Below are 24,687 nucleotides of genomic sequence, written 5' to 3'. Positions count from 1 at the left end.
TCTTCGGGATTGAAATCGAGAGCACGTTTCCACTTTATATATCCGGGTGAAACGAGTGACACACCCGACAAAAAGGGCGTCGCTATTAATCCAGCGGCTAATAGAAATGGAATCAGCACGTTTGTTCTCCCCATTGTAACTGTGAGAAATAAAACAGAGAGAGAGATAAGGAGAAGAGAGAAATGTTAAGGGGAGTGCTCTTCTCGGCCAAGTAAATAACTCTTTTCTCGTGTGAGAAAAAAGATGTGAGCAAGTAAAGGTTTTCTACATGTAAGAGTATTCTTAATCTTACCAGATCTGAGTCAGCGGGAGATTTATGCAAATATATGAATTAGCCCCAGATAGGCAATTTGTGACACCAGGGGATTGCCGCTGGTCATAAGAGCACGGTTTTTATTGCATTAAGGAGAGCCATTTGATCTCACACCATGTACAAGCACTATGATGACATAGGAGCTGCCTATGAATACATTTGTGTTGATAAGTAGCTATTCCATACTCCCAGCTCTTACTAAGCTTCTCATATGTCTTTCACTCCTAGTTAATAAGGCGACTTCGGAAAATAATTAGTATCCGCATTACACAAGTTATATTTCTGTAAATTATCTCTTAAACCTAACTGAAATTGACGACGCAGCATGCCTATTAATTCCTGTAGAATTAAGAATCTTAATTGTATTGAAAAGTTTTCATTTTCAAAATATACTTAAGAGTACACGGTTTTTCCATTTTGCAGATGAAAGCCGTATCTCAGCGCTTGAATCTTTAAGGCTAACTCGAATGGTCCAATGAAGGAGTAGGAGGGATGAATTTGTATAAACCTCTGGTATACACAATCTTTCTCTTCCAAATATTCGTGTGACCATTATGTAAAGTATGTGTTTGCGAAGAGTTATAGACTCAGATATGAATGCTCACTAACGGAATACAACTGAAAACTCTATTGATTGCGCTTCGAGAGTGCGACCAACGTAATCTACATATTGTCCAATGTAAACCTGTTTTTCATCATCTCACATATGCTGAATATTCCTTGAGTCATAAATAGAATCTTCGTGTATCCTCCAATCCAGGACTAGATGTAGCCCTAAATTATAATCTCTAGAGATTGGAATAAAACTGGTGGGAATTGCCCCAAGAGGATCTGCATTGATAATGAGCCTAGGTAAAGAAAGAACTATAAATTTTTTCTTACATCCTCGAGCTAATGCTCTATGCGAATCCTAATTTATTTAAACATAATAAAACCAGATATAGGAGAGTGTAATCAACAGTATGACGCAGTGAAGATTGTACCGAATTTCAAGGAATATAAAATGTCCAAATTATATATGGTAGAATTGGACGAATTATTAGCGTGGTCTCTTGTTGACGAACATTAGTTATTGATCTAATAAAAGTATAAAGCGCTATTATGGCAGTTACAATTTTCGTTTCCAATGCTCGTGCAAATGGCATGAACGTATCATGGAAGGTGTGGAATTAATGCCGAACGCAAAAGTTCATCTTGCCGTCTTAAACATTGCAGTATCTAGTATAGGTGTAGATCAAGGAGCTCTTCGCTATGAAGTTAATTTCTTGATAACTTTACACTATATTTTATGAACTTGCACCTTGTCAATGCCTTATTAAAATTCATACAGATTTATTTTAATCTTTCGCCCGAATTTGAAATTACAAATTTGAATGGTTAATTATACCGGCATAAACAAGCTTTTTTCAATCACAAGTGGAGAAAAGCAAATATGCGTTCAATGTAGAAAGCTTTGCGAAGATCTCAGCGTTGATTTGTTGTCGTTTGAGGAAATTCAAGATATCTACAGCGATTAATTTTTATTTGAAGCTGCCGCAATCAGCCATATATTGCCACAGGTAGCCACCAGCAGCCAAAAGTTTTACAAGATTCCAACAAAACGAAGATGACTTACAACCAGGCCACCCCGTGAAATCCGATCTAAGGCACATGTGCTGATAACTAAACATATCAATCGCTCAGAAATAAACCCATATCTTAAACGCTATCCAGAAATAGAGCAATACTATTCCTTATAAACAGGCTACCAAAGAAATCTATTCTTGTATTATCCTTAAATCAAAATTTTATTTATATACGATCCTAATCTACCAGAACTTTGACCACTCGTAAAATGGCATCGCAATCTTTCGATTTTGAAGGAGTACATGTTAAAACGGGTGGGGTAATGATTGGGGGAAATATACACGTATCAAGAGATACCTACATTGGTAAGTAGCAATACCAAGTCTTTGGAGCTCACAGGGCGGGGACAATATTCAAATCCGTTTCCACAGGACTCGCATCGCTAGGTAACCTTCCTCCGAAAGAGCGCTTCCGAATACCTCGCATGAATCATAGTTACGTTGAGCGGCCAAGTCTACAGAAAAAATTTGTAGATGTATTCGACCCGAAGTCGTCTGCCGGTTGCAAATTTCTGGTCCTCAATGGGCTCAAAGGAATGGGGAAGTCTCAACTGATGCTATGGTACTGCCATAATGCCAACCATGGTGTATATGATTATGCTTTCTGGCTTCAGGCAGATGATTGGGAGACTACAGTTGAAGCTTTCCGCGACTTGGCTATACAGCTCGGACTTAATCCGACCGAACGAGAGGCTAATGAGGGCCATTCCATTAACTGGGTGCGCTTATGGTTGCAGGAGAATTGCAGGAAAAGATGGCTGCTTCTTTTGGATAATATCGACAACGCTACTTTCAGGAAATTATCCGACTTGCTTTTTGGATCATGCAAAGGTGGAGACATCTTGATTTCTGCCTGCGAGTATCTACACGGAGAGCTAGGGCTGTGGAACGTAATGCGCGTCAAGGTCGGAGCTATGCGCGAGGATGAGGCGGTCTCTCTTCTGCTGCGATTCAAAATCACAGATTGGAGCAGCCAGCGTTTCTAAGATACACTTAAAGTTGTGACAAAGCTAGATCTGGTTCCACTGGCGATCGACCGTGCTCGAGAGTACTTGAAAAACTCCTTCTGGGCCGATAGCAACTTGCACATGGAAATCCGCACCCTTCCTCCCCAGTCTGAAAATGCCACTAGTGCACTCTTTTATAAGCACACTATAGCGGCCGCTTTCGAAAGTATTTTTGCAAAATTACGAGAACAAAACACATTGGCAGTGCAAGTACTAGAACTATGCGCCTTTATTCACCCAAATGATATCCCCATATGGCTCCTCAAAAGCCGGTAATTTGTTTATGAAGTTGGTTCGACTACACATATCCTATCTTCGCCACCCGCAGATTTCATATCGGAAATAGCTGTCGCTATTGAAACGCTTAAGAGAAATTATCTCGTATCGACAAGCTTGATAGAGATAAACTGTGAAGAGGAGACTGGATCAAGAGAGCTCTTATCTATGCTTCCTTTAATCCAAAAAGAGATTTACAACTCGATGGAGAATGAACGAAAAGATTACTGGGTGAGTCATCTCGCCTGCGCGCTTAATGATATATTCGAGAGTACAGATTCCCACTCACCATGCAAACGAGAGATTATGGACCTAATCGTGCCACACGTTCAACATTTCACAGAATTCTTGGGAGAAACTGGCTACAGGCTGGCTGTAGTGAAACCTCTTTGGAGCCTACTTAATTCAACGGTCCGATTCCTGGTAGAAAATGAGTCGCACATTGAAATAGAACAGCTTGGTATTTGGATTTCCCTTTCCAAAGCATCATATAGTACTGAGTATTCTATTATGGCGGTAAATTTGTATGATGTGGGATTATTCTTCCACAAATTAGAAGACATCGAGAAGGTGAAACACCTCTACCAGCGCGCTTTATCGATCCAAGAGAGTAAATTTCATCTTAATGATCAGAGTCAAAATATATCGTCAGAGAACATCACGTTTCTTATCAGAAATCTCGGCAAAGATCTAGATGCCCTTTCACTCTATAGTCATGCAATGGCGATTGCCGAGAGGGCTTTTAATTTTGAAAGTGACGATACTGTTATAGCACTAAACACTTTAACCAGACTCAATTGTAATATGCGCGAGTATGTTAGAGCGAAATCGCTCTATAAATTGGCGCTTGCGATTCAAGAGAAAATCTCTGCACCCCAGCATCCAAATACAGTTGGACTTATGAATAATCTTGCTTGCGTCTATAAGAAAATGGGAAATTTCACTAAGGCTGAGAAGCACTATAGAGATGTCTTATCAATGAATGTAAACGAAACAGTGTGCGAGCGTCTAGACACTGCAGCCGCCATGCATGGTCTTGCCGAGCTATATGGTGAACAAAGCGATTACAATAAAGCAATACCTCTCTACAAACGTGCACTTGAAGTCAGAGATAAAAAGCTAGGGCCAGCGCATCTGGATACGGAATCAACCTTGTATCAGCTCACTAATATTTACTTTATACAGGAACATTTTGAAAAGGCTGAACCGCTTTACAAGCGAGCGCTGGCGATTAGGAAGATAAGATTGGGGCCTAGTAATCCTGACACGGCGATTATTCTGCACAAGCTTGGCATCCTGTACTATAGCCGGAGAGAACGATACGACAAAGCCGAGGAGCATTTTCTACAAGTACTATCAATTACAGATACGTCATTGGCTGAACATCCGATTATAGCAACCTCATTAAACGCACTTGCCAACATATATTTTGAGCGAAAAGAGTACGACAAAGCAGATCCACTCTACAAGTGGGCACTGGCGATTAGAAGGGAAAAACTGGGAGAAGAGCATCCAGACACAGCGATATCTTTGAATGCACTGGCTAACATACATTATATTCGAAAGGACTATTGCGGTGCTGAGCCACTCTACATACGAGCACTGGAGATCAGGGAGAGAATTCTGGGAAAAAGGTCCCTTGAGTTAGTGGTATCTCTGCGCAACATCGCCAACTTGTATTTTTGGCAGTAGGACTGCTATGACAAAGCAAAGGCGTTTTATTCACGAATATTGGACATTCGAGAAGACAAACTAGGAACAAAAAATTTGGATACGGCAATATCGCTTGTCGATCTTGCTCATTTGTGTTGCATCCGACCTGGATCAAATTTAGCCAAACCCCACTATGAGCGTGCACTTGCAATAAGAGAGAGCCAACTGGGATTCATGCATCCGGACACCGCCCCAATTCTAAATGACTTGGCCAACATTCACTATGAACGAGATGAATACGAAAAAGCACTGCCTCTGTATGAACGAGCCCTAAACATTAGAGAGAAACAACAGAATTCCAAACACTTAGATTTGGTTATTTCTCTTCGCAATCTTGCCGGCTGTTACTATCAGCTGAAAATATACGACAAAGCAATGTTACGCTATGAACGTGCGCTTGCCATTAGAGAGGAAAATTTAGGCACCGAGCACCTAGACACGTCCGAATCTCTAATGGATATTGCCAATGTGTATTATTTCGAGCGAGCTTATGATAGTGCGAGGTCCACGTATAAACGAGCACTGGCCATTCAAGAAAATACGGTAGGCTCCTTACATGAGAGTATAGAGAAAATCAAATTGGCTATTGATGCCTGTGATAGCTGGAAAATGTGGGCATTACAAAAGTCCCTCTCAATCTTCCCAAAGAAACCTCCTGTATATCTCGGAATCAGTAAAGAAAATCGACCTATTTATTGATGAATTGAATAAAGTCTAATCTTTATTTATGGTTAATGCTAATTATTCAACCTTTGTTTTTTAAATCACGTAATTTATTTCTAAATATATATTTAGTATTTAATTTTTTAGTACCCTTTTTTTTTTCAAATGATCATCAGTCTCACCTTGGGGAAAAGATGAAAACTCTTCTAGAGGAGTAAAAAATTTTCCACAATGAATGAAGAATGTCAGATTTTACTACTAACTGCTATATAATTAGAAGTGAAAGGAATAAAATTCAATTGGCGGAATGTAATGTACAGAAGGGTGTTTGAAAAAATATTACTGGGCTACATTAAAAATAAGATATGGTTTATCCCACGCTTTATTCAATAGGCACAAGGAACATATTCTTTAAAAGAAATTATTTATACAAATCCAAAGTCATTTAAGGTTGATAAATTTACGAAAAAGTACAGTTCTTGATACTGATATTGATGTGCGTATCGCTCATGGTCTAGCCAAGAGCTCAGCGGAGGAACGCAGGAGATCTGCTATCCTGCGCTGTGCGACTTTCGCCTGCTCCCACTCTTTTTCTTCAATGTGGTCTGCGATCGCTGGAAAATACTGCACGTCATAGCCGTAACGAATTCCCGTTGCGTACAATTGGTGCTTGAAGAGTGGCCTTTTTGGGAGTCCCCTTGGGTCGATAAATCCGCGCTCCACCTGGATAAGACGCTCATTCACTCTCCTCACTCTTTCAGCCCAGCCGTCGCTCTTCCTATCTTTCTTCTCTCTCAAATCGTCTATTTCCTTAGCAAGTGGTTTCGTGGCTTGTGCGAATACATGAATGGCATGCCGAAGTTCTGTAAACTCGACAGGTTTGTCTCTCGGATCCGCGGAGTATTTTGCGACCAGTTTGTCAAGATTATCGGTGTACGAGAGCATGGCAGGAGGATACCGTGACACATTAAATGGAAGAATGTCCAAGTCTGCAAGCTCAAGTGTCATGAGACCTATAATTTTTGCCAGCGTGGGCATATAATCGAAGTTTGGATCTATCGTATTTAAAGGTCATAAATATATGAGAAAGTGAGTACTTCTAGTAGACTCGGAAGAGTCCTGCTATATAGATAGCCAACCTCCAAACTTTTCCATCCAGTGATAGCTATCGTAGTTAGAATGGTATACCCCATATTTTCCAGAGAATCTCATATCCATGGAACCGATACCGATGTAATCTAAAAATGGCCCAAAATCGCTCCCTGCTCCCAGAGATTTTATTGTCATATTACCATCCCGCTCCCTCCATGCATCCAATACCGTATTTCCAGTGCGAGGATCAGTGATTTTTGCAACAGTTCGTCGGATCAGATCGTGGAGAGTGGGAACGCTGGAAGGTGCAAAATTGGGACCAGTAACAGCCACATCCATGTTAATGTATGCTATTGCATTCTTTCTAAGGAAATCTTGGTGATCTTCGACCCATTCGGTGGAGCCTATACGAATATGGAAATAGGGCAGTCAGCTAGCTATACATATAGATCTGGACTCGATTTATCTTCTTTCATTACCGATAATGCCATACTCTTCGGCATCCCAAGAGGCGAATACAATCGTACGTTTTGGACGCCAGCCCATTTCCAATAATTTGCCAAAACTACGCGCCGTTTCTAACAACGGAGCTGATCCAGAATGTGGATCAGCGCCTCCAAACCTACAAAACACAATATAAAGAAAATTGTGGTAACTGCTCTATCTGCAAGTATATCGATCAAAAAAAAACATTCACCCCCAGGTATCACGGTGATTTCCGATGATAATTACTCTAAATCCTGGAGCGTTAGCGTTTCATCTTCCCAAAACTTGTTTGAAAGACCGTAACTTTATCTTACCGATCGGGCTCCTCTGTACCAGGAATGCGAGCAATTACATTCCAAATCTCTGTCACCTTGCCTTCCACTACATTTTTTAGATTCACTTTTGCGGCAGATGGCCCCGTCCAGTAACTGATGTCGAGCCCTCCTTTCCACTCTTTTAAGTCTACTTTAACACCATAGCCCTCCAATGACCGCAGGAGCGGTTCCGCGTCCGCCCAAGAAATCGGAAGAGAGGGTATTTTGGTGAGGTATGGGCTTTCTTCTGGGGAGAGTCGCTTTGCGTTTTTGGTGGCAGGATAGCCTGGGGTGAGTGGATCTCCTAGCCCCAGCATAGAGTAATGGACACTACCCCGCTGCACTGAGTTTTTGTTACGCCACGGGCCTTCAGGATAGGCATCCCCTTCCTTGCCAACAGGCCCATCATCTGCAGGGTCGGAGTAGATAATGGTACCGATTCCGCCGTTCACCTGGCAGTTCCTCAGCTGAAAGAAAATACAATATGAATTAGTTTTGCGCTATCTAGCACCATGCATGGTGGTAATTTACCTTAATCGAGCGGAATACATGACCGTATCGTGCAATACATATTTTTCCTGTAAGATTGACCCCCTTTTCTTTCAGCCACTCGTGATCTTCCCAACGTCCATAGTTCGTATAAACTATAAAATAAACGCGTTTTTAGGAGCGAGATTCAGCATCTGAGTGTCCCCTCACACGGCAGATAGAGTGAGATTCGGTAGATAACATCACACTCACCTAGTTCAGCCGTAACATCACCTCTAGCACTTAACCCATGGAATGTTGGAACAGCATCTTGCATTATTGAGGTAGGATCCTCGACCACAATCGCCTCCCTCAACGTGGCCTCGTACCTGAGATCTTCTGGCTCTACAATGGCCAGCCTTCTCTCTTTGGGATAATTTAAATATGGGTAATAGCTTTCGATTTTAGCCTCCAGGCCATATTCCTTGAACTTGTTATATGTCCTAATAATGAATACTAATAATAAGTCCAGTTCCTATACTAAAATTCTCACGCGTGACTAAACGCTTTTTACCATTCAGCCTGGGATCGATTCAATCCTGCGAGAGCTACACCGCTTGTATAGTACGAAAAAGTGTCTTTAGCTGCCGCACTATTAGGAGTATTCAAAATGATCTCTTCTGGCCTAAAGCCAGTCTGGGGTTTGTACGGGCCTAGGAATGGAATGTTGAATGGCAAACCATGGACTGAGTCCAAGGTGGATAGTACCAGATAGATACAGACACAGATAGTAAGCCTCATCAGAATGAAGTATTAGTAAGCAATATGTCTGATTATTAGCGTGAATCCAATTGAACTATCAATCGAGTTTTTGTTATTTTTTGTTTTAAATAAATGAACTCGGGAGCTTTGAATTTCCCAACGACATTGTTGCACATAAATTCAATGAGATTTTGCCACCCTCTTTATTGCGGAGATAGCAGTGAGGAAAAATTACGCTGTATAGAGGCGGAGGGCTAGAAAGGGAGAGAGGTAGCAAACCTCCTCTATATAATTGGCGAACATTTATTAATATCGCATGCCCTTAACTCTGGGCCATTCTCACTTCTCTGCCAACAGTTGCCGGATAAGTTTCACGTAGAGTCCAACGGCCTCGGCCATCTCCTCTCTACTTATACACTCCCCTTCCCCATGCGCAACTAGTATCGAACCGGGTCCGATGAGATATCTCTTCGGAATGTGCCCACCAGGCGCAAAAAACGGAAGGTCCGTGAAGAAACCTGCGACCATTGTTTCGAAACCTTCCACAACATCGCAAGGTACTGGATCCCAGAGTGGGGCCTTGCGTATCGTCAGCTCAGTCTTGACGCCACCTTCGAGCGGAACCGATTGGAGCACGCGCTCGACCAGCGGCCTGATTTCAGACATGGGTACAGATATTCGCATGCTAACCTCGAGCCACGCCTTCGCCGGTACGATGTTGGGTGCAATTCCTCCATTCACTCGCGCAATATTAATGACCGTTGGGCCGAAATGTTTATCGATAGGCCATTGAGTGGACTGGAGCGCATCTATGATGCTTGCGAGTGCCTTGATAGCACTCTTGCCTTGTTCTGGGTAGCCGCTATGCGAGGGAACACCAGTAATGTCGACGTAGAATCCATAAACGCCTTTGTGGCCAATGGCCAGTTTATTTTCCGTAGGTTCACCTAACGGGATCGGGAAATAAAGAAAACAGATTATTCTGTTGTACCATTCCTCTATAGCTGCCATATAAGAACTTTCGTTACCAACAATAATAAAGTCGGGCCGGATATCCAGCTCATTTGCCTTATTGATCCCAGTAAATCCTGACTCCTCGTCAACTGTATACAAAAATCCTACATCTTCAGCACGGATACCCATTTTCATCACCAGCTCGGCTGCAATAATCTGACATGCCACGCTTGCTTTAGCATCGGCTGTACCTCTTCCATAAACCCAATCCCCCTTATCGCTGAATGGAATGTAAGGTTTGACGACATCCATGTGCGAGCAGAGCAACAGTCGAGGGTTAGAATTCGCAGGCATGTGAGCGAAAATATTCTCGCGAGGATGGGGATTCTCAGAAGAGGGAGCATGGACGAGTTGGCGCTGGACAACATAGCCTTTCTTGGTTAAATATGACTCCAGAAATGATGCCACCAGATGCTCTTGGCCATGACTGGAATCTAGGACGCACAGTTCACGGTGGAGAGAAAACAGTGCCTCACGAAGTTCAGGCGAAAGAGAAGGCTCTGACATTATTCTATAGGCATTAATATCCTCCCGCGAAATATAGGTTGAGCAGTAGGAAATCAAAGAAAACAAATAGAGATATCGAGAGAGGCAACCTAAAAAAAAGAGTATAAAACTTAATTTAGGAGCTGAGATAGGAGCTCAAAATAGCCAAAAAAAATTATTCCAAAGATTTTTGCGTGCCAAATTAGCCAAGAGTAGAAATCTTTTTATTGTGAGATGAAAGGTTGCTAAAGAAAATAATAAAAGATAAAACATGCAAGCATAAAAGATATATTACTACATATAATGCTACATAATATCGTAATATGAAAGAAAACGAATAAGAATGTTATGCAAGATAAAGGGAAAAAAAAAGAAAAGGATGTCTCAAAAAATTCACAATAGAAAGAAAAAGCCGAAAAGAATGCGTATATATACTTTGCCATGGTTGAAGAATAATAACTGAAGAGGAAATAGCAGGTAAATAGGTTCTCAACAAATGAATAGGATTATAACTCAATTAATTCAGCGGGTGTCTCGTCCTCCGCCAGCCATGGATGCAGCAGTACCTCTTTCACAGTGACTCGCTTTTCGGGCCGCTTCTCCAGCATTCTCAACAACAGATTTTCGCACGACTCACTCACCGCCTTCCGTTTATCGTAGGGTTCATACACAGCTTGATAGGGATCCTGGAAGGGGGGCTGGCCATGCAAAAGTAAATATAACAACACGCCAAGTGCCCATACCTCCGCAGCCGGCGCATAATATTTCTGTCCTAATAGGATTTCGGGGGAAGCGTACTCTACCGTTCCATAGAACCTATCCAGCCACATTTTCTGCTTGTTGAATGGGTGTGAGCTGGGAGTGAACGAGATGGCCGACCCAAAGTCCACTAGCTTGACCCGTAGCGCAGCGTCGATGACGATATTTTCATCCTTGAGATCTCGGTGACACACCCCCACACTATCGAGGTAGGCCACGCACTCTACGATCTGGCGAAAGATATGACGTGCCTGGTGCTCAGGAAAATGGCGGTGTTGCTCGATGCATTCAAAAAGATCACATGAGCCACGTCGTTCCATGAATACAGGCTGTACCTCTTCAGTGGGTACGGCATCATTACCATACGATCGGCTTTCGAGCGTGCCCGAATGCGGAGAAGACCATGTCTTTCCATGCAACTCCATTACCAGGTAAAAAAAGCGATCGTCCCAGTAGGAATCTAGGTATTTGACGATCGCAGGGTGCTCGACTCGTTGCAGCACAAAAATTTCGATGGGCACTTCGACACACAGGGTTGGGTCCCAAATCCAATTTCGCGAAGGGACGCGGTCGCGCGTGATGAACTTGACAGCCACCTCACAAGAGTCAGAAATGCGGCGCGCGGCAAGCACAAAACCGAATCCGCCACTTCCAAGCTCTTGACCGAGTTCGTATTTTTGAACAAACTCAGGATGTAAAGTGTGGCCGAGGAGGTCCCGCGGAGAGCAAGTGTTGTAGAATATATTGGATAAGGCTGTCTGGTCATAGTTATCGTTCAGGGAAATATCGGAGCGCTCAGGATAATAAAATGAATTCTGGGGAGGCTGAGGAAGGGGAGGAGCATATGAATCTGGGATAGAAGCAAGAGGTATCTTTTGAAGTGTGGGAGACGAGGACACATTGGTTTGAGGGAGGAAGCATTCTTGCGCAGGGAATAGTCGCAAGCACCCCACCACGTTCGTTTGATTTCCCTCTATCTTCTCATTTCCTTTGTTCACTTCTACTTTACAGCTCTCATTACGCCTTTCAACACTAACCGATGGCTTATTCAAGGGTGCAGAAGGGGATGATCGCTGTAACAAAGTGGAGATTGAGTTGGCTGGATGATGGATAGTATTAGCGTGTTGGTGGTGGCTGGGGGACATGGGATTACATCGCAGGGCAGCGTGGCAAATGGTAGAGTTAATAGGTGCTGGTGGCCGTGGTGATTTTGGTAGTTCAGTCACGCTAGAGACTGCCAACATGGTATTAATCGCGCAATTCTAGAAGAGACGTGGTATAAATAAACAATGGGTTGAAAATGTGGAGGTGATTAGCTCAATATATGCGTGTACTGTAAGCAAGGAGTATGCTTGCGACCATTACAAGTGAATATAATTAGTTACAAGACACTGTTTGCTGCGAGGCTCAAGTAGAGAAGTGGGCGGTGGTGAAAAGTTATTTGGGCTAATGAATTAGGAGAAATCAAGGAGGAATGATGAGAAAGCAGGTTTGAAGAAAAAGCTCTTGGAGAAAACCAAGAAAAAAAAAATAATGACAAGCCAAGTTCTACTTAAAAGTGATGTTATCAGGAAATCTTCGGCTTATTTCCAAAATAGAATAAATGACAAACGAGAATTTCTGACTTAATCTCCCCCATAAAAATTTTCAGTTACTATTTTTTCCGAGTCAACGTGACATTCAGTGACCATCATCGTTTGAAAATAGATTGGTGTTCCACATTATAAATCATTTATAAACAGGTCCAAAAATGAAGGCAAAATAGATTGAGTGAACGGTCATGGTGGATGGCATTATGATTTAGAGCCATTCACCACCATGTGATTAATCCATTGTGCAGAGAGGGAAATTGGGTTGAGGATAGTATACACGACCTTGTGTTGACCGATATGGCATATGTGTCTTAGATATACCCTTGCTCGATGTAGAAATAGTAGAGTGCGGGCTATTTGGACTAAGCAAAGAGCTCAGAATCTTTTTTGAAAAATATTGTCAATACCCAGAAATGTCGGGTATGGGGTGTGAGAGGTAAAAGTTAGGGTTTTTTTTTTCACGGAGGATGGTGTGAACCCTTCTATATTAAAACATGCCCATTTTTCATCCTCTGGAAATATATCCATGTGCAAAGCTGGGCTTACTTCTGAAGACCAAGCTCGAAAAAAGAAAAGATCTAGACGTGGTAGAGGCAATATACGCAAGTGTACATAATCTGAAGGAGAAACAGGATGGTTTGATTTCACATGAGATGAGCGAGAAATTTATTGACGGAAAGATAAAGATGTATAGGGTGAAGTGAGATAAACTCGGAATAATTGGGGTGATGGATTAGATCGTTCGGATGGACACCGTCAAGGTTGACTTTGAAATTTGTTTTCATATCGTGCAAGATTAGCGGCCATTCCTGGCCAACTCTTGAAATATTCTCAGTTCCCTTATACGCAGCGATGATTTATCAATAGAGCCCATTTCCATAAGGAATGGTTTCCCCAATGGGACCCTGGAAGTTCATATAGCTGATGAACATAATACGGGGGCCCGGGCGGTTAACAGTACACGCAATTAGCAAAATCACTTACAGACAATACCCAAGATATTATCAAAGGGATTATTCTTCATTAGCGTCGTGAAGAGCATAATTCTTAGCGGAATCGTCATCTGGTTTAGGATGGGGTTTTGGTAGAGGTGGCCAGGAAAACTTTACAGGATATATTGTTAAGATCGGGACGGATTGAAACTTAGTGGGAGAAATTGTATGGCCTGGATGGAGAATATTAATCTTCAAGTGAATAAGACATTAAAAGCGCATCTTTTTTTCAGGGGTATCTCTCCCCTTTATCGGCATTCCCTGTATCTGTTATGGGCTTTTTTTCAATTAGTTAGATAGTACCGGTCTTGATGAGACAAGCTCTGTCAAGATTACCGCGTTCTTTCTGGGTTAAACATTTCCACGTGAAATTGGATTGAATACCTAAGGCCAAATGTCAAATGCCCAACATCATACACGGATAAGGAACTGGCCGACGGCCTATACATTCTGTGCAAAATTCGTGGCAAGCTTGAGTTCCTGTTGCCCTTCGCCCATTTCTTCCCGTTAGGACCAATCCTATTAATAAATTATAGTCAGAATTTTTCGATCGAGTATGAGATATAGCACCAAATTGACACATTTCTGATTAAGCAGAGCTATAGCGAGAGCAAATGGATTGTATCAAATCGTTATACCTGATTCCACTAATTACCATCTCTCCCACACTCTTCCGCCCCCCTCCTGATACCTTTCGCCACACTTCTCATATATAGAGCACAATTCACTCTATATTCTCTGGCCCCGCCATTCCGTAGGTTTGAGATAGAAAGATAAGCGAGTTATTTGGTTGGGGAGGGAATGGAGAAGAAAACAAAGTGTAATACGATCCGTGACTTTGTCAAATACAACTTGTTATAGACACTTTTCATTTAATTGCAAGAAGATTTTCTTTCCTAGCTCCAATGGGTGTGTAAATAATACCTTTTTAAATGAAAAAGCTACTCACCTCTACCGCTTGTCATTTTCAGTCTTGAGCTGATGGCTACTACCACTTTGTGTGCATATGGTGCATCAACTTAAGGCCTGAATGTCCTTTATATTTCTGGGTTTTGACAAAAGAAGTCTTCCTGTTTATTCTCGTCTTTTCAAAGCAAGCTTTTCAAATTGAAAATGTTCTGAACATAGATTTACTCTGCATTAAACTTAGAGAAATAAAATACAATTTTCACAATTTACTCGATTTTGACTTTTTGTTGGAACGCTCAGCTACACAAAGCAATAGATTAGGATATTTTAATCTCAATATAAGCATGCTGCATTTTAGATGAGCACTTACTCATAAACTTAATAATAGCCTCCATTGACTCCTCCGATAAGAACCTAATTGTGCAGTCCGATAGATTGTCAATCCTCAATGAATCTATCTTTGGAAGGGACAGAATTCAATGTACCTTTCTTTCAATAATGTCATTTCCCTATCATTCACTCTGTCCAGTTCCTCGCGATCAATGACGCGTATCAACTCTTTTGTCTGGAGCACCGCGTTTGGTGGTAGGAGCGCAGCTTCTTCCGCAATCCGAAGCACCTGTTCCATGAAATTTTCTGCAGGTAGAATTCGCGTCAACATTCCGGCTCGTTCATATTCCTCTGCACTGAACTTGCGGCCCAAGAGCTGGACAAAGAGTCAATCGTGAGATAAACGAATGGTAAATAATGGTAAACTCCCTCAATTTACCAGCATTTCATTAGCGCGAGCAGGTCCCATTATACGCGGAAATATATAAGAAGAGCACCCTTCGGCGCAGAATGCTAGAGAAATAAAAAAAACGAAAATCCAAATGAATTCCCCCCCGAGAGTTACGGAATATCTAAAACCCGACTTACCAAGCTGCATAAAAGGAGTCTGGAAAGTCGCATGTGGGACTGAATATACCACATCGCAAAGCGCCAGGGTAGTCACCGCGAAACCAATGGCAGGCCCTACTCTCACAATACTCCATTAATATCCATATGGCCGTTTGTTCAATAATTAAACCCTTTACCATTCACTGCAGCCATCAAAATTTTCGGGAAGTGGATGAGCAGAGTTATCAGCTCTTTAGTAACCGACATGTTTTTGTCCAAGTTGAAATCAGGGTCTGAATCTACTGTACTAGGGGAAAGCTCCTGTCCAGAGGAATAATATTTTCCTTCACCCGTCATCACGGTAACCTTTGCGTCTTCGCAATGGGTGGCGAATTGAATTGCATCTCGCCAATCCCGGTATGCCTGTGGGGTCAAAGAATTGTACCGCTCGGGGCGACTGAACCGGAGTGTGAGAACATTCTTAGAGAGTGTCAGACTAAGTGTCTTGAATTTTGGAAGCTCGACCATCCTCAACGATAAGTTAGTAAGTTAAGTCTTAGAAATGAAGTATCGAACACGAAGATTTTTCTAATAACACTCTATTCCACGGCATGTGAAACTATACGTACAATTCGAAATCAGACGAGTTTCAGAAAAGTTTATAAATTTGTATAAGGATACAATGTTAATGAATATAGTACAATAAGATAAATCTATCCTCGATCAATATCATAGTCCCATCCAGCGAAATCCTGCTTACCCTCCTTAAAGGCCTCCACCATCTGCCGGTTCAATTCTTGAAAAACGTGCTGCAGCCTGTAACGAATCCCCAAATCCAAGCTTTGGTGACGCTCGAATATAGGATGCTTCACTGTCTTGTCACTCACTGCCTTCGAGCCAGAATTTTCAGTTTCAACCTCAACCTCATCGAACATCGGTTGCGAAATTCGTGAATAGAACCAAGTCGGGTCAATGCCCAGGAAATTTCCGATCCGTCGAAACTGGAGGCGGGTATCTTCAGAAAAATCCTCGTAGCGTAGAACGAGCAATTGTGCAGAAGTAAACTGATCCAGAAATGATGAAAACTGATTAGCGTACATGCCACGCGATAGCATATCCATTAGCCCTGGCGTCTCGAGTGCTAAGCGGTCATAAGTAAGTGCTTAGAAGTGTTTTCTATTAGCGGAAAATGAAACTTACCATCTGGAGAATTATCAAGTGGTATGTGTAAGCGCCACGAAGTCTGTACTTGAGATGCTTTGTGACAGTTGAGAAAACTAGTCCATCCTCCATGGGCACTTTAAATGTACAAGATATATTAAAGGAGAAGGACTGTTGATCATGGTGTATTAAACCTACCTTCGATGGCTACATCGTCGAAGAATATCAAGCTCCTCCTCAACCAGCGTTTCAAACGGAATATTGTTTGAGCGCATGTTTTTATAGTGTGCAAAAGCTCTATCAATAGGGTCTCGTAATATGAGTATAAGCTAAGAAAAACAAATATATAGGATTGAATCCATTTTCCAACTATGCTAAATGTTTTATGAAATGATCCTTTCAGTGCTACCTTAACGTCAGGGAAAGTCTCTATTATTTTCTGTATACAACTTCCCCCGTATAAGCACAGGTCAGCATTCATACCAGTGACACCGCTCTCCCCTTTAATTGCGGTCGAATTCTTTATGCTTAATAATTCCTCGAGACTTTCGAGATATCCTTCTAGCCCTTTATTTATTAATCGTGCTGTGTGTATGTTTCCGCGTGGAATGGCAAAGATGGAAGGATGTTGGCTTAGAAAGGCAAACAAGCGGGAGGCGCCTGAGTGCTGTGTTCCGGCGATAAGGAAGGATGGGAGAGGTTTGCTGCAATTAGAGCGATCACAAAAAGGTGGAAAATACACTTGCCAAGTAGGGGAAGGTTAGACCATGTTTATTTTTAGGTGCAAACGCATTATACTGCTCACATTTTGGCTCAGCTTTTATGCGATCCACATCCATGTCATCCCATGTCTTGGTGCGTAGCACCTTTTGTAACCGCTGTCCCTTGAAAGGCTCTAGCACTTTCTCATACCATTCTTCCTCATCCTTCTTCGAGACCGTCGATGAGAATCGGTGGAGGGTGAATTTGACGATGAGGAGCCCGATGACGAACAGGTATACAAAACGGGCGCATAATCGCCGCCGAGTTCGTGCAAAGGGCCTTAGTCGTTCAAACATACTCTTGTGTTTCACATAGAAAATCCAAAAGATCAATAGAATTAGGGGGTTCAATCCGAATCTATTAGTTATCCTAATATGTTGAATCAGAATCCATGTCAATTATGCAATCATGTAAACCTTATTTGTGATATAAATTGAAAATTCATCCGAGATATGTCTTATTTTCACGTTCTCTACGTTTAGCTCAACACCTTGTCTCCATCGCCTGTACATTACAAATCGCAGCAAAAATGTCGCATGCTCTCGATAATAAACCTGCTCCTACAGGACTCAAGCTCATGAATCAAGATGGCAAAGAAGTGACCCTGATCGATGATTTTGCCGGAAAGGCTTTGGTTGTGTACTTCTACCCCAAAGATGAAACCCCTGGATGTACTGCACAGGCCTGTGCTTTTCGGGACAGCTATGAGGTAAATCACCACAAAATCTCTCCACTGATCGCTGCCCATTATTGATGGCATTTATACTTTTCTTTATATTATAGGTTTTCCAGCAAAATGGTGCCGAAGTTATTGGGATCTCATCTGACAGTTGGGAATCCCACAAGTCATTTGCATCCAATCGCAAGCTACCTTTCGTGCTGCTCTCTGATCCCAAAGGTGAAGCACGCAAGGCTTTCCAGGTCCCCAAGACACTTGGCATGATCCCAGGCAGGGCAACCTACATTATTGGCCCCGATGGCATTGTACGGGGCTACTTCAACAGTATGATGAATATTAACGGTAAATTTTCACCGGTTTTATTTTTACATATAGTTCCTTAGATTGCTTCAACTGTTTTTAAACAATTTAGGGCATATCTCGCAGTCGCTCGAGACGATTCAAAAGCTTAAAAAAGATCAGGAGAGTGGAGCCAACTTGTAGTAAGTCTCCTGTCCAAAGAGTGGCAACACATTTAATATGGCTGAGTCATTTTTTGTTCCTTTTTCCACTTTCTTGCAAACATTTATTATATTAATTTTATGCGAAAAAAAGTGTATTCAAGGTATAAACTGCTAATTTATTCCTATTTCTTAAATCGCGTTTGGCTGTTTCCAGAATAAACGAAGTTTAGTGTAGGAGAAAGGCTGACCCAAATAAGATTTATTTCCTTACATCCGAAGAATTATAAATTCACAAAGCTTTTTGTCTATGAAATTAAAATTTACTAAAAGGAAGAATAACACATATAAGCCAGTAAGCTGTAAATGCTTGGAAACTCTATTGACTTACCAGGACCCCAGCTTCATTCTTCAGCTTATCTATAAGCTCATCTACCGTCTCGACCTTTTTGCCTCCACTACGCTTGGGTGGCTCAGTAACCTTCAGCGTCTCGATGCGGGGAGAGATATCAATATTGAGTTCGGAGGGGGTTAGTTTAGAGAGCGGTTTCTTCTTGGCCTTCATGATGTTGGGGAGCGATGCATAACGTGGCTCGTTCAAACTGGAATGACATTGCCATTAGTAAGAGAGTATAAAACATGGGTAAGAATATCCGTGGATAGAGAGCCTACCGCAAGTCGGTGGTGATGATGGCAGGGAGGTTAGAGCTGATGGTTTCAAGCCCGCCATCAATTTCACGTGTCACTTTGAGAGCCTGGTTGTTCAGCTCCACCTTAGATGCAAAGGTCGCCTGTATTCGAGATGGGGTAAGTATTCAATACTCTGTTGGTGGTTAAGTGTATATACCCACCTGAGGCCAGTTCAACAAACCAGCAAGCATCTGTCCCGTCTGATTAGCATCGTCGTCAATGGCCTGCTTTCCTAAAATAACCAGGTCTGGTTTCTCCTTCTCGACAATAGCCTTCAATAATTTTGCCACGCTCAAGGGCTGTAGATCTGTTCCCTCGGGCACCTCGACGTGTACAGCACGGTCAGCTCCCATAGCAAGGGCGGTTCGGAGAGTCTCCTGAGATTTGCTGGGGCCACATGAAACAGCCACGATTTCGGAGACCTTATCCTTGAGCCGCTCCTTGAGACGGATAGCTGCAATGATGGTAGGATTATCATAAAAACCATAGATGGGAGAAAGGTTAATTATATGCATTTTTACCTTCCTCTACTGCAATCTCGTCGAATGGATTCATGCTATGTTTTACATTTTGCGTCTCCACTGCAGTTTGAGCCGCATTGACACGCACTTTCACGGCAAAATCTACAACGCGTTTCACTGCACAAAGAATTCGAATACCTGTCATGGTTGAATTCACGGCTCACTTCAAGAATAAAATAGCAAAGCAAATAATGAGGAGATATAGGAAGAAATCGGCGAGACAGTCGTCTGAAAAAATTAAGTCTGAATGAGTGGCTTATTTGCATATCCTGGGAAAACGGAATTTTAAAATAGGAGAGAGCAGCATTACACATATCTCCTAAACTATGGTTGAGTGCTGGTAATGGAGGATCTTATGGGAAAATGGGAATACAAACACTGAGCAATAGTGCTGTAATTAACAAAAACTTTCTTCCGTAGAATCCTCATCAGCACTGCTCTGTTTTAATCTACAAAATAGCAAACCCAATCTCCTACTCTTTGGAAAACGTTATTTTGCCGTTCAAGATACCAAAATAAATGCAATTGATAGACATATTTACTTAAAAGTAAGGATAAAAAAAAAGGCGCAAACTTCATTGACAGAGGATCCAATATACAACACTTCACTGCCATCTTCCAGGCACAATTGGAAGAGAGGCACTCAGACCTCCACAAGCTCGGATGGCTTGACCATTGATATAGCTGGATTCGTCGCTTGCGAGAAACGATGCTACATTTGCTATCTCGGTTGCAATTCCATATCTTCCAAGCGGGTTGAGCTGACCGATCTTGTCTGCCACGTTTTTCTTACGTGCCAAATCGAAGAATTCTTTTGTCATGTCAGTTTCAATTAATCCCTATAATTTGAGGGGAAGGCAATAGTCTATGCCATAGTTCTCAATAAACTGGTATATCACTTACTGGGCAAATAGCATTGACACGGATATTCGTATTAGCCAAGGAGGTCGCTCCGGTCATCGCAAGATTAATAACTCTAAGAAAAGTTAAGGTTTAAGGTTAAAAAAGGATGCCGACCATGAGAAATTGGTTGACCAAGGTTATTTACGCAGCTTTGGCCGCAGAATAGTGGATGGGGCCAGCCCCGGACCGCACTCCGGCTACTATCGAACAAGATTCAAATCTTAGCATTCTCATACGATTTGCGAAGCAAAGAAAATGTATACCAGAGGAGGTTAGGATGATGGACCCTCCTGATTCCTTTTTACTACCTCCCGTCACCTTCATCGCTTCCCCAGCATGTTTAATGGCTAAAAAGGCGCTAATAGGACAACGCAAGATTTAGAAAGCTGAGGGAAAATGCACTTCTTCAGTAATAAATTTCACCTAAGAGCATTTAGCTAAATGTAAAAGTAAGTGTCAGAAAATCACAAGGGAAAGCTCAATTAGGATTAAGCAATTGAGTATTACCCGAATCGATTCCATAAATTCTTTTGAATTCACAGTTCCCGAGTATTCTGAAGATCCTGCGCTTGCAAAGAACACGTCCAGTCTGCCATGTTCTTTGACAGCATCTTTTGTGATTGCAGCGACAGAAGCCTCGTCGGTTGCATCAAGAATCCGCGCGATGCATTTTATCTGCGGGTATTTGCTTTTAATGTCCTCCACCAACTTGGGCAATCGTTCACCATATATATCAGTCACATAGATGACCGCAGCTCCTAAGAAAATATTTTAAGAAACGAAATAATTATTCACACAGATGCCAATATTTACCATCTTTAGCAAACGTAAAAGCAGCACTTCGACTAAATCACCAAGAAGAAATAAATATTTTTTATTTGATTGTATTCCTCCTGTTACATATTTTCCTTACCCAATACCCATTGCAGACCCTGCGCCTGTCACAATGCAGACTTTACCTTCGAGCCGACGATGATTTTCTTCATTCAAAACGCGTTCTTTTAATTCGGGAGATATCTCCTTTGCCGGCTGTATGCTTAAGCCGAGACTATAAGATGGGGACAAATGAGAATAGAGTTGCTGAAGGCGTTCATTAGACGACATCTTATTTCTGAATAGAGGTCGAAAAACGGATAGAAAAGTTGAATTGGAAAATTACTAAATTGCACATGAAATACATATCTATGTGGTACAAAGATTTCCAGAGGTCAATTCGGAAACCGTCTCAGTAATAATCCGGAAAATCTTAGCATGGAATATACCCTAGAGTATTAGCATTATATGACATATTATGCCTGAAAAATAAAGAATAGTGAAAATTATACCGGTACTCTGGAAGAGGTTGTAAGCAATCACGAAAACTGTGGGTAGATACTAATTATTAATATTGATTAGTAATTCAAGGCGTATTTAATAAATATCGACATTTATATAAACTATCTATATAACACGATAATTCTCGGCAGAAATACCCAGCATTTAGGATTATTAAGAAATGGGAGAATGTCTAAGTAGGATATTGTTTAGTAGTTATTCATGTCCTGTTTTACCCCTACCGATACACTTGCATTTTTGGCATGTTCCCGAAGCTCACGCCAAATGTATGCCGTATAAAATCACCCAGGCACTGCCGCTGGCCACTCATTTTTATATTTGGGTATCTCCAAAGTATTTTTGCTACCTTTTTGTAGCTGCTTGATATTACTTGCCTGTTGCTGTATTATTGATAGCAATTGATGCCCGAGGAAAGCCAAGCAAACTATCTCGAGCGGGTGTCGCCTGCGGGAATCGAGCTCACAATTTAGTAATTTGGCTCTGGAGTCCTGAACCACTAAACTATTTGAGGACGATGAATGCAACGCGGCGGATTTTTTTTTTTGATCAATCAACGGAGACTTTTATTAGTTTCCGTAGCTTACAAGAGTTTAATGATTACAATGAAAAAAAGAAAGGAGGGAATAAAGGGGTGGGGATATAGTTAGATGGCAAGGTGGAACTTGGATTTTGACAATTTATGTTAGCCCAGAAAGGGAGAGAAGAGAAGAAAGCAAAGAAACGCAAGGGGATAAGAACATAGAGAAGGTGATAAACATGGAGTATGGGAATAAAAGGTAGATTAGATGTATATAGTGATCGGGTATTTGGTGAAAGGTATGAAGTAAAGAGGAGGGGAGGAAGGAAAGAGCGGATTGGGAGAGAGGAAGGGTTGCTTCGTCACTCCAGTTTTAGTCTTGCTCTATCCGAACTTTCTATTACCGCTCCCTGACTGCACCACCTTCTTCGGAATAACTCCATCTCTCGTCTTTTTCGTGCCTTTATCAGTTCACCTCCGATAGCCTCCTCGATGTCCATTTTGGCACGGAGGATGATTGTCTCGAGTGATGCTCGAGTGCATTCGAAATGGTAGGCGATTCGGTCCCGATGGATTTGCCATAACACCGAATCGAAGATGATTTGAGCCGCGTGTCTTACTGTCCTCGGGGCTTCTGGTAGGTCGCCAAGTACGAGGTTCCTGGGGCTCAGCACCTGAGTGTTTAGGGGGCCTGAGATGGTGTTGATACACCTTTCCGTCCAATGCCACACTGACGTGAGTAAGACGGCGACGCGGCGGAATCCGATAATTTTTTTTTTTTGATCAATCAATGGAAACTTTTATTTAATTTCCATATATTACATGAAGTTAATGTCAATGGACTTAACATAACAAGATATAGGTCCTTGGTAGATAGGCGTTCAATCGATATGCGTGTATTGCAGTTGTCGTGTATAGCATGTACGTGAAACCGATGTAATCTTTTGTACTTATCGTAAGGGCGGTCTTTTCAATAACCAAGACTCAGCTTCTGATCAAGTGGATAGCAGCCACAAACTAAGAGTAAGTGCTGGTGGGGGAAGTGGGATTCGAACCCACGCCGTTCTCATCGGCATCCCAGGAATAGTCCACTAAACTAACCCTCCCCCGCGGCGGAATCCGATAAGCCAAAAGAAAATTTTACATGAATATTATGTTGAATTTGCGGTGCTCAAAACCAACGACAGCTTAGAGTTAAGGGCGTTTGGTGTAGTGGTATCACATCTGCTTTGCAATCAACGCAAACTTGCAGAAGGCCGTGGGTTCAATCCCCACAGCGTCCATAACTCTTTTATATTCAATAAAAAACTGTTTAATTATTATTTTAGTTGAATGTTCGTCAATATTAATTATCATAAAAAAACCTACTCCTTTAAGCGTTTAAATAATTTCGATTGCTTTTCAATACAAGAAAGTATATTATTGAAAAGTAGTCTTCTCAATATGTAACTTGCCGAGAATTAGGTAGAGTTCTGACTTTTATGAAATATTGGAATAAATAAATAAAGATAAAGGTGAAATAGCTACACGATAAAGAAGAGAATATAGGTTAAGATTTTTAAAAAACATTAACAGAAACATGGTAAAGCCAGAACATAACAATAAAGTTAATTAGGGGTAGTGTTGAAGGATAGATTAGCACATTTCCAAGAAAACGTAGTTAGCTACTTCACTCCCGTATCTACGTGAACTATGCTTTTCTATCCTTTATAGAGACAGACTATTATTTGGATATTATAATTCTTTGCAGACTACACTCTAGTTGCCTTTTTAGTAATCTTTTATTTTGTTGCGCGCTATTATTTCGATAGAAAGATAAAAGCAGTAAATAGCTTAGTTTCCACAAAATTACTGATCAGCGTCTATATCTCAATGCACCAAAATAAGATCTACAATGAAAAGTGTAAAAGAGAACCTATGGACGCTGTGGGGATTGAACCCACGGCCTTCTGCAAGTTTGCGTTGATTGCAAAGCAGATGTGATACCACTACACCAAACGCCCTAAGCTCTAAGCTGTCGTCAGTTTTGAGCACCGCAAATTCAACATAATATTCATGTAAAATTTTCTTTTGACTTCTCGGACTTCGCTCCCCGGTCATGCCAAGGAGACGAAATATCCTTCAACCAAAACACTTAGCTCCAATACGACCTTGCCAAATACCCTACCACCCGCATTCCAATTTTTCCTTTTTTTTTGTTTGTTTATATTCCTTTCTTTCTTGTATAATACCGTCCTTGAAAAATAGGATGTTATTCACACGCTCTACCATTACGTACATGTATTCCTTATTTCGGAGAACTGTCAAGTCATTTTATTACTAAAAAGGA

The 24,687-nt window shown here is 41.7% G+C and overlaps 10 protein-coding genes and 3 non-coding genes across 13 annotated transcripts; 4 read left to right on the top strand and 9 right to left on the bottom strand.

Moving 5' to 3' along the window:
- Window positions 1-2,147: 2,147 nt before the first annotated feature.
- VTP21DRAFT_4836 (uncharacterized protein) lies at window positions 2,148-2,924 on the top strand (the record flags this gene model as incomplete). The annotated part of the gene is made up of 2 exons (XM_069395291.1): window positions 2,148-2,244; window positions 2,311-2,924. 2 exons carry the CDS (start codon window positions 2,148-2,150, stop codon window positions 2,922-2,924), a joined length of 711 nt encoding a protein of 236 aa, XP_069248452.1.
- Window positions 2,925-3,425: 501 nt separating this feature from the next.
- VTP21DRAFT_4835 (uncharacterized protein) lies at window positions 3,426-5,611 on the top strand (the record flags this gene model as incomplete). The annotated part of the gene is made up of 3 exons (XM_069395290.1): window positions 3,426-4,871; window positions 4,914-5,477; window positions 5,537-5,611. The coding sequence occupies 3 exons, from the start codon at window positions 3,426-3,428 to the stop codon at window positions 5,609-5,611; spliced, it is 2,085 nt and encodes a 694-aa protein (XP_069248451.1).
- A 493-nt stretch (window positions 5,612-6,104) lies between these two features.
- On the bottom strand, window positions 6,105-8,758 carry VTP21DRAFT_4834 (uncharacterized protein; the record flags this gene model as incomplete). Its single annotated transcript, XM_069395289.1, has 8 exons — window positions 6,105-6,652; window positions 6,737-7,093; window positions 7,169-7,311; window positions 7,387-7,422; window positions 7,490-7,956; window positions 8,021-8,133; window positions 8,231-8,460; window positions 8,532-8,758. 8 exons carry the CDS (start codon window positions 8,756-8,758, stop codon window positions 6,105-6,107), a joined length of 2,121 nt encoding a protein of 706 aa, XP_069248450.1.
- A 300-nt stretch (window positions 8,759-9,058) lies between these two features.
- VTP21DRAFT_4833 (uncharacterized protein) lies at window positions 9,059-10,240 on the bottom strand (the record flags this gene model as incomplete). Its single annotated transcript, XM_069395288.1, has 2 exons — window positions 9,059-9,666; window positions 9,748-10,240. 2 exons carry the CDS (start codon window positions 10,238-10,240, stop codon window positions 9,059-9,061), a joined length of 1,101 nt encoding a protein of 366 aa, XP_069248449.1.
- Window positions 10,241-10,725: 485 nt separating this feature from the next.
- VTP21DRAFT_4832 (uncharacterized protein) lies at window positions 10,726-12,222 on the bottom strand (the record flags this gene model as incomplete). The annotated part of the gene is made up of 1 exon (XM_069395287.1): window positions 10,726-12,222. One exon carries the CDS (start codon window positions 12,220-12,222, stop codon window positions 10,726-10,728), a length of 1,497 nt encoding a protein of 498 aa, XP_069248448.1.
- Window positions 12,223-14,730: 2,508 nt separating this feature from the next.
- VTP21DRAFT_4831 (uncharacterized protein) lies at window positions 14,731-15,878 on the bottom strand (the record flags this gene model as incomplete). Its single annotated transcript, XM_069395286.1, has 6 exons — window positions 14,731-14,771; window positions 14,842-14,885; window positions 14,957-15,177; window positions 15,241-15,314; window positions 15,390-15,485; window positions 15,548-15,878. 6 exons carry the CDS (start codon window positions 15,876-15,878, stop codon window positions 14,731-14,733), a joined length of 807 nt encoding a protein of 268 aa, XP_069248447.1.
- A 185-nt stretch (window positions 15,879-16,063) lies between these two features.
- Window positions 16,064-17,569, bottom strand: VTP21DRAFT_4830 (uncharacterized protein; the record flags this gene model as incomplete). The annotated part of the gene is made up of 5 exons (XM_069395285.1): window positions 16,064-16,491; window positions 16,551-16,648; window positions 16,710-16,840; window positions 16,921-17,252; window positions 17,317-17,569. The coding sequence occupies 5 exons, from the start codon at window positions 17,567-17,569 to the stop codon at window positions 16,064-16,066; spliced, it is 1,242 nt and encodes a 413-aa protein (XP_069248446.1).
- A 233-nt stretch (window positions 17,570-17,802) lies between these two features.
- Window positions 17,803-18,435, top strand: VTP21DRAFT_4829 (uncharacterized protein; the record flags this gene model as incomplete). The annotated part of the gene is made up of 3 exons (XM_069395283.1): window positions 17,803-17,982; window positions 18,057-18,294; window positions 18,365-18,435. 3 exons carry the CDS (start codon window positions 17,803-17,805, stop codon window positions 18,433-18,435), a joined length of 489 nt encoding a protein of 162 aa, XP_069248445.1.
- Window positions 18,436-18,715: 280 nt separating this feature from the next.
- Window positions 18,716-19,748, bottom strand: VTP21DRAFT_4828 (uncharacterized protein; the record flags this gene model as incomplete). The annotated part of the gene is made up of 5 exons (XM_069395282.1): window positions 18,716-18,718; window positions 18,784-18,994; window positions 19,065-19,183; window positions 19,244-19,536; window positions 19,604-19,748. 5 exons carry the CDS (start codon window positions 19,746-19,748, stop codon window positions 18,716-18,718), a joined length of 771 nt encoding a protein of 256 aa, XP_069248444.1.
- A 460-nt stretch (window positions 19,749-20,208) lies between these two features.
- Window positions 20,209-21,610, bottom strand: VTP21DRAFT_4827 (uncharacterized protein; the record flags this gene model as incomplete). Its single annotated transcript, XM_069395281.1, has 8 exons — window positions 20,209-20,442; window positions 20,507-20,579; window positions 20,652-20,706; window positions 20,770-20,864; window positions 20,930-20,943; window positions 21,014-21,264; window positions 21,320-21,351; window positions 21,420-21,610. 8 exons carry the CDS (start codon window positions 21,608-21,610, stop codon window positions 20,209-20,211), a joined length of 945 nt encoding a protein of 314 aa, XP_069248443.1.
- A 1,782-nt stretch (window positions 21,611-23,392) lies between these two features.
- VTP21DRAFT_t206 lies at window positions 23,393-23,465 on the bottom strand. The gene has a single exon. It is a non-coding gene; the product is annotated as a tRNA-Ser (tRNA).
- A 91-nt stretch (window positions 23,466-23,556) lies between these two features.
- Window positions 23,557-23,641, top strand: VTP21DRAFT_t207. The gene has a single exon. It is a non-coding gene; the product is annotated as a tRNA-Ala (tRNA).
- A 635-nt stretch (window positions 23,642-24,276) lies between these two features.
- VTP21DRAFT_t205 lies at window positions 24,277-24,361 on the bottom strand. The gene has a single exon. It is a non-coding gene; the product is annotated as a tRNA-Ala (tRNA).
- Window positions 24,362-24,687: the final 326 nt, after the last annotated feature.

The sequence above is a fragment of the Calcarisporiella thermophila genome (assembly GCF_041956535.1).
Source record: "Calcarisporiella thermophila strain CBS 279.70 unplaced genomic scaffold VTP21scaffold_20, whole genome shotgun sequence".
NCBI classification, from domain to species: domain Eukaryota; kingdom Fungi; phylum Calcarisporiellomycota; class Calcarisporiellomycetes; order Calcarisporiellales; family Calcarisporiellaceae; genus Calcarisporiella; species Calcarisporiella thermophila.
This window is presented reverse-complemented; position numbering and strand designations above follow the sequence as displayed.